At 37.4% G+C, this 8,824-nt stretch overlaps 1 protein-coding gene across 1 annotated transcript; it reads right to left on the bottom strand.

Annotated features, from left to right (window-relative positions):
• Window positions 1-2,505: 2,505 nt before the first annotated feature.
• On the bottom strand, window positions 2,506-3,492 carry LOC100966587 (putative gustatory receptor clone PTE01). The gene is given in 1 exon segment (XM_012807536.1): window positions 2,506-3,492. A coding segment is annotated over 1 exon segment (888 nt). The 5' UTR covers window positions 3,394-3,492.
• Between the last annotated feature and the right edge of the window lie 5,332 nt (window positions 3,493-8,824).

Below are 8,824 nucleotides of genomic sequence, written 5' to 3' on the forward strand. Positions count from 1 at the left end.
CACACCTTTCACCATTAACTAAGTTAGACTCTCACTGGATTAAAGATTTAAACTTAAGACATGAAACCATAAAAATACTAGAAGAAAGTGTTGGGAAAACACTTGAAGAAATCGTCCTTGGTGAACGTTTTATGAGGAGGTCACCCCGGGCAATTGAAGCAACATCAAAAATACACTATTGGGACATGACCAAATTAAAGAGCTTCTGCAGCCAAGAACATGGTAAGTAAGGCAAGCAGACAGCCCTCAGAATGGGAGGAGATTTTCACTGATTATGTCTCTGACAAAGGTTTAATAACCAGAATCCATAGAGAACTTAAACATATTAGCAAGAAGAAAACGAGTGATCCCATCTCAGGGTGGGCAAGGGACTTGAGAAATTTCTTTGAAGAAGATCAGCGCATGGCCTACAGATACATGAAAAAATGCTCACCATCCTTAATCATCAGAGAAATGCAGATCAAAACTACTTTGAGATATCATCTAACTCCAGTGAGATTAGCCTGTATCACAAAATCCCAAAACCAGAGCTGCTGGCATGGATGTGGAGAAAAGGAAACATTCCTACACTGCTGGTGGGAATGTAAACTAATGCATTCCTTTTGGAAAGACATCTGGAGAACACTTAGAGAACAAAAAATAGACCTGCCTTTTGTCCCTGCAATTCCTTTATTTGGTATATACCCAGAAGACTAAAAATCACATTACAACAAAGATATTTGTATCAGAATGCTTATTACAGCCCAATTCATAATTTCCAGGTCATGGAAGAAGCCCAAGTGCCCATCAATCCATGAATGGATCAACAAACTGTGGTATATGTATACCATGGAATACTATGCAGCCATAAAGAAAGATGGAGACTTTACATCCTTCATGTTCACATGGATGGATCTGGAAAATGTTCTTCTTAGCAAAGTATCACAAGAATGGAAGAAAAGGTATCCAACATACACACCCTTGTTAAGAAATTAATTTATAGCTTTCATATGAAAGCTATAACCTAATAACAGCCTAAGAATATGGGAAGAGGGGAGGGAGAGGGGAGGGGGGATGGGGGGGGGGAGGGGGATTGGAGGGATCACTTCTGAGGTTTATCTTACAAGGGTACAAGTGAATCTTTGTAAGAGTAGAATATGAATGTTTTACCACAATAACTAAGAAAATGACATGAAGGTTATGTTAACCAGTTTTTTGGAAATGGTTCAAATTGTATGTGAAAACACCACACTGAGAATTGCTTTAATGTACATAGTCACCATTTCAATAAAAAAAAAAGAAACTTGTGAATTATTCATCCTCAGATATCATTAGGGCCACACAACAGCTGGATATAGTGTGTGACCACCTAAACTTCAGTTGGACATCCCTTACAGAGGCATATTCAGCTTTATTTCTCAAGCATTTGTTTTAGGTATTGCAGTTGAAGCAACTCCAATATATCTTTGTTGGCCAGCCGAAGTTCAGGCAAGAATACAAACCAAACCAGCTGTTCTAATGAAGAACTCTAATTGTATTTTGTATCTCTTAACCAGCTTCTCCTAACCCCACCTCCCCACTTCCTTTACCACCCTCTGGTAACCAACCTTCTATTCACTAACCTCATTGGATTCACTTTTTATCTCTTCCATAGGACAATGTTTCAAATTTCTTGTTTGTCTCAGTTTTATTTCACTCAACAAAGTAACCCTAATTCCTATGCACACTGCTGCAAATGACAAGATTTCATTTTTAAATGCCAGGATTTATATACATCCCCATTTTCTTTATAAAAAAAATGTTAAAAATAAGTTAAGTAACAAAAAGGACCAATGTCTGAATGTGAAGTTTTAGGGATAATCTTACCATACCATTCCTTTCAATTTACATTTTATGAATGCATATAAGCGAAATATGGTAAAATGCTATATATGGTAAGTCCACACTTTTGACCAATGCAAAGTCAAAATTTTAAGTGACAAAAAGGATAACCTGCCCAAGTAGATTTCATAGATAAAATTTGTAAGGAAATTACACATGAACTGTGGGAAGTGACATGACTTTGAACTAAACTAAATCTTCACTTGTTGTCCTTAGTAGGTTCATGGAAACTCTGATATTAAGTGAAATCATCTCTAATGAAACCAATTTTATTCCCTCATAAACATCCTAAGTACATGATATCATAATGTTACTTGAGGACCTGCTTGTTGTATGTCATTTCTTGAACTCACAGTTTCAAAGAACCTACTGGCATTTAGTAATGACTTAAACTATATATTAAAATAGAGCTGTGATTTCACCTGGATACCAGGGTCCTAGCTCAGACACTGAAGGAGGCTTTCTGCATATATTAGATTTAGCCATGATGTTTTAGATGAACAAAGGAGATCAGAACACTCACATGTGTCTACTAAAGACATACTGAAGGGAGCTGTATTTAACATGAAACATGCAGAGCAATGAAAACCATCAAGCAACAGGAATAGAGCAACCAAGGAGGCAAGATTTGAAGATGTAGATATTTCACTCTGCTGCCCTTTGCACTCCACACACAAAAAAGGATGGAAAAGATAAACAAGATCGGGCTATTTGTCTCTGCATCCTCAACAGGACACTTTTAATGTCCCTGTTTCTCAGGCTATAGATAAAGGGGTTTAGCATGGGGGTGACCACAGTGTACATCACAGAGGACACCATATACTTCCTGGGAGAGAGTGACACAGCTGAACTGAGGTACACCATAAAGCCTGTTGCATAAAATAAGCAGACAACTGACAAGTGAGACCCACAGGTGGAGAAGGCTTTGTACTTCCCACCTGGGGATGGGACACTCAGAATGGCGGAAACAATTTTATAGTAAGAGAACAGGATCCCTGAGACAGGAAGAAAACCAGACATGGCACCAGAGAAATACAGGACTATGTTATTGATGGAAGTGTCAGAACAGGCAAGTTTCAGGAGTTGAGAGGGCTCACAGAAGAAAGTAGAAAGTTTCATGTCCTTAAAGTGAGTACATTGTAAGACAATCAAATTGTGCAGCTGGGAATCCAAAAGGCTAAGAAGAAAAGACACCAAAACTAGGAAGCCACAGAGGCATGGGTTCATGATGACCTGGTAGTGCAGGGGGTGACAGATGGCCACAAACCGGTCATAGGCCATCACGGTCAGAAGCAAACCATCCATACAAACAAAAAGCACAAAAATAGACATCTGCATCAGGCAGCCACCATAGGAGATGAGTCTGCTGTGAGTTTAGATGCCCATAATCATATTGGGGACAGTGGTGGAGATTAAACAGATGTCTACCAAGGATAGGGTGGAGAGGAAGAAGTACATGGGGGTGTGGAGGTGGGAGTCAGAGCAGACGGCCAGGAGGATGAGCAGGTTCCTGAACACCGTGACCAGGTACATGAACAGGAACAGCCCCAGGAGGATGGGCTGCAGCTCTGGGTCCTCAGAGAGTCCTAGGAGGAGGAATTCTGAGACTGCTGTTAGATTTAGTGGTTCTGTGTAGCTTCGATAACTGTTGAGAGGAGAATGGAGATTTGGAAGAAAGAAAACAAAGAAACTAGTACCCAGCACAGTGACTATATTTACAAGCAATGAATGACGAATGTTTTACACTTCAGGACTATGTATCATCAGCAATATTTCTCAGTTTGATAAACTCAATCTCCTTGGAACTCTCTCAAGACACATTTCTGTTAGTGACCTCATTCTGTTCACACCCTTGAGACACTGAGGAATGTGAGAAGAACAAGGACATGTAAGATAACAAATCTATGATCAGAGGAAATATGTATATCCTAATTTTTCAGAAAATACATGGAAGAAGAAAGTATTTTTTCCCAGAAAAAATCATTCTAATGAAAAGCAACTTGAGAAGGAGTCAAATACACCTCATTTTATTCTAATACAGTGTTACAAATCCCTTGACTTAATATATTTATAAACACTTGCTAGGAGTTAGGATCACAGTATCTGGAAACCAAATTACAGTTGACAGTTGATAATCAGAAAACATATTTACAAGTCTATTATTCTAGAGTTTTAATCTCTCTATTGTTTTCTAACCTTCTTTACTCATGGAAGTATGTTCTAAGTCACATAGGTATTTGGAAAATATATTTTATAGATAACTCCTTTTTGTGGCTTGGGTAGGTTCTTAGTTTCAATAGGTAGCTTCTGTTCAATGCAGATAATCACAGGCCATCACTGACCACAAGGATGATTAAATAATAATTAAAAAGAGAAAAGACTTTTACTTTATTTTATTGGAGACTGGAATGATGTGAACCTGTGAAGGGTGTCTGACTCCAGGAAATAATATTTACCTGCCCCTTCCCCCTCTTCTTTTATACCTATCAAAATATCTGCCATGGATACTGAATAAAGGAATAAGGTAGATGCCATTAAGCAGAGTTCTAGGGCCCAGGCATCTGAGATGGAGGCAGCAACAGGTGCTATGTTATCTTGACTCTAGTTCTATGGGGTATTCCTGGAGAAGGTGAAGATGGGAAAGTATCAACTGTGTTGAAGCCACACTGATAATAGCCAGTTTTTACCTGACAAACACAATGTAGTCTGATCATTTGTACCCTCACATTAATCTGAAATTGTAATAAAGTGTGTACACTTATAATATGATAATATGGGGAGAACTACAAAACTAACACAAAACATTGTACACAAGTCATAACTCCTAGTCTGGCATTTAGAAAGCCCTCAGGGTGGATTCTTGATGTTGTGGCTATTGTCACCTTCATTCTCATTTTCATCAGAATTATTTTGGAGTGTTTAGGGAACTGTTTAGACACAGTGGTATTCAACCTTCCTAATGCTGTGGCCCTTTAATACAGTTCCTGTGGGTCACGATCCATAGGTTGAGAATGGCTGGTTTAGAGGGTCTAGTTGTCTGCCATGTTGGGTGAGATGTCTATGGAAAGTAGAATCAGAGTATGAGAAATGCAATCATTTCCACAACTATGTAGCTGATATTGAACTGAAGAAAAAAAAAGGTGCAAAGGAGTTTGGGAAAAAACTGTTCTTTGCAACTCATCATTTCATGCCTTTTCATTTCATGTGTTCTCACTGGTAATTAAAATTCCTTCCTCTGTAATTGTTGGTGTAAGTGTCTGTTTTAATTCTCCATTTTTCTGCAATAAAGACTATATTATTCACAGTCCTCTGGGTGAAATTTGTCACATTGATGTCCTCCCCTCAGGCTACCCAACCTGTCCTGTTGTCCTGATGGTGAGGAAAGAAACCTCCCAACAGCCTCTCAGTACTCACTGATCTGCAATTCCCCCCTGCAGGGGCATGGTCATGGAGGGCAGATCCTCTGTTTCTCTCCGGATGTTGCACCATGAAGGCTCAGACTCTGTCCTCAGGACTGGCAGGAAGGCAGGGTCATCTGTTGCAGATGAACGTGGAAGAAGGAGAAGCAGGTGTGGAGCCCCATAGACTGAACCATTAGGCCTAGGACTGGAGGCACAGGCTGGTTATCTACTGCTGTGCAGCATGGGGGGCTCCACACACAGAGCTCCTCATTAGCCAAATTGGTCTGTGTCACCCCAAGGCTCTGAGGACTTTCTCCTGTTTATGCAGGAAGAAAAGAGAAGATGAATGACCGGAGAACCTTTTGGGATCTTTCTTTATTCAACAGGAAGCTTGTGTGTATTTTGCACTCCTTCATTTCCTTTTGTAAAGAGCCACCTGCTTTTATAAACTTTTGTTATTGTGATAAAATGTAACACATGCCCACATAAAAATTATAAATGTAAATGGATTCACATGGAATGGAAAATACTAAACATCTAGCATTCAACTATGCCAAGTGCACAGTCCATGGAGTAAGTACATTGACATTCTGGTGCATCCATCACCATCTTGCATCTTCAGTATTTTATTATCTTACAAAACTGAAACTCTTCACTTATAAAAGAAACTCCCTATTCATCTCCCTCACCCTGGGAACTGCCATTATACTTTTTCTTTCCATGATTTTAACTCCTCTCATGACCCCATGTATGTGGAATGTTCCTGTATTTGTCCTTTGGATTAGTCTATTTCACTTACCTTAATATCTTTAAGGTTCACCCATGTTGAGAACCTTTTGCAGTATTGAAGTAAAATCAGATACCTAACAACTGTAATAGTGGTTTTGGATTACACCACTTTAATTCAGTGAGAGCAAAATTTAGCACTGGAGATTCATTTAAGTAAGCATAAAAGATAATCTTCAGCACATGATTATTTGTCAATCTAAAGCTAGTGAGAACAGGAATGAATTACGAACTTGTCCTTGGATCCCCAACTTACCTGAGAGTATTGAAATGCCATCATATTCTTTTTTTTTATTTAAATGATAGCTGTATACATTAATGCAAACATGGGGTACAGTGTAGAGTTTTCATATACATTTTGAAATACTTTCATCAAGATGGTTGACATAAATTTCATGTCATTTGCATAGTCATTGTGTCAAAACATTTACATTCTAGTTCTAGAAAAGTTCACTTGTACCCTTGTTAGACAGAAATATAGGTGATATATTAGACTTAATGCTCTCTAGAGCAGTGTTTTTCAACGTTTTTTTTAATCTCACAGCATACTTGCACCTATAGTTAAACTTCCATGGCACACTAAAATTATGTTGATAAAAAATCAAAAAGTTAAGAAAAGAATGTACCTACTGTGCTTTGAGTTTCTTTCAAAAATAATTTAATAATGACCTTTCAATTTTTTTGTGACACATCTAAGATCCTCTCATGGCACACCAGTGTGCCTTGGCACTGTGGTTGAAAAAAATCACTGTTATAGAGTGTAATTGGAATGCAAAAGTATTTGCTGGTTATGAACTATCAACTTTCATTTAATATTCAGTTAATGTGATCCTTCTTAGAGTATATTGTTTGTAAATATTCTGAAACAAGGCAATTTTTTAGCACTACATTACAGCAAAATATGATATACTTGACTGCTTCTTAGTTTCCTTTATTTAGAACAGAATTTTTTTCCATAAAAGGGGAAGGAGTTTCTAATTTTATACTTTGTATATGAACAATAGGTTGTATTTTACTGTGATGAGAGATTTAGCAGCTAACATTGGTCAGTCAAGTATCTGTAAAGTATATGTGGACAGAAAGAAGTGAATAACAGCATAATGAATCATGAAAGAGTTCTAAAGAAATAGGATTTGTACCATAGGCGTGATCCCACCAATAACTAAGAAAATGACATGAAGGCTATGTTAACCTGTTGATGAAAATATTTCAAATTGTACATAAAACAGCCACTGTACCCCATAACTGTATTAATGTACACATCTATGATTTAATAAAAAAAAAATAGGATTTGTCACAACTGAGAAATGTTGCTGAGTTGTGTGGTCCAATAATATGAAAACCTAACTTGTGAATCATTTGTGCCTCAAAGACACAGTGGTTTTGGTTTCCTGGTTTTCTTTTTTTCCAAATCTCTTTTCTTTTCAAAAAGTTTCCAAGATATAGAAAACCAAGAAATCTAACAGGTGTCTCAGAATTCCTCATCCGGGAATTCTCTGAGGATGTAGAACTGCAATTCGTCCTCTGTGGGCTGTTCCTGTCCATGTACCTGGTCACCGTGCTTGGGAACCTGCTCATTTTCCTGGCCGTCTGCTCTGACTCCCACCTGCACACCTCCCTGTAATTCTTCCTCTGCACCCTGTCCCTGGCTGACAGCTATGTCAACTCCATGACAATCATGATGTCACTAATCAAATGGTAGTTTTTCATGAAAAGATAGCTCTTATGTCTATATTACATTAAAGAAGTTAATTATAAATAGGCATTCCTAGGATTCATAATTAAACTGATATTACAAACTCTGTGACTTTGTGCATGATACAAAACATATTTTTATTCAAGCAGTTCATATATGTATTGGTGATAATGACTTAACTGAGAGGCTGGTTGTGGAGATATCATCAAATGTACTGATTAGAATAATATTGGTTATGTAATAGTGAATCACTCATAATCAATTTATATTATAGCACATATGTATTTTGTAGGTTGAAATTTGATCTTTTCAGGTTTTATAAACTTATTTCCTAGAAAGACTTGACATATTTATTTATTCTCCTATTTTCTTAATGCTTTGTTTTGAATGATATCTAGATTGAGGAACTGTCAGAGTAAACAGATAAGACATGCACCTGCTAAGAAGTTAGTGAATAGACACATGTTTATTCATCATTATTATCACTGTCATTCAGGTTGATGCATTTCAAATAAATTAATTGAACTCCTGAAGTGGTTTATGGATGGCTGATAACCTATCACATTTTTCTATTTCTACAATAAATTGTTGACTTTAAGGGCAAGGAATTAATGTTACTTATCTATATTCTCAAAGTCTTGTGGAGTGACGGCAGAGATGAGCACCTTTCTACTTTCTAAAACATTGAAGTCAGGGGAGACCTTGCCTAATGTGCATAACTGGTCACGGTGGTACATTTCAAAACTATTAAGAAAAGAGTTTAATTGTCTTATAACAACAAATAAGTAAGTGAGGTGATGAATGTGTTAATTAGTTCGATGTAAGCTTTTACACTGCATATCAAATCAGCAGACTGTATCCCATAAATGCATCAATATACACAGTCATGTTTTAAGAAAAAAAAATAAAATAAAAATCATCTTAAAAAATAAGAAAAATAAAAGCAACCTGATTCAGTTTGTTACCAAAAGAAAAAAAAGACATTAAATTTTGGACTTTTTGGCTCAGCGCCTATAGCTCAACCGGCTAAGGCGCCAGCCACGTACACCTAAGGTGGCGGGTTCGAATCCCCAGCCCGGAC

This window comes from Otolemur garnettii, unplaced genomic scaffold (genome assembly GCF_000181295.1).
Source record: "Otolemur garnettii isolate 467f Iridium unplaced genomic scaffold, OtoGar3 scaffold00071, whole genome shotgun sequence".
Classification (NCBI taxonomy): Eukaryota; Metazoa; Chordata; class Mammalia; order Primates; family Galagidae; genus Otolemur; species Otolemur garnettii.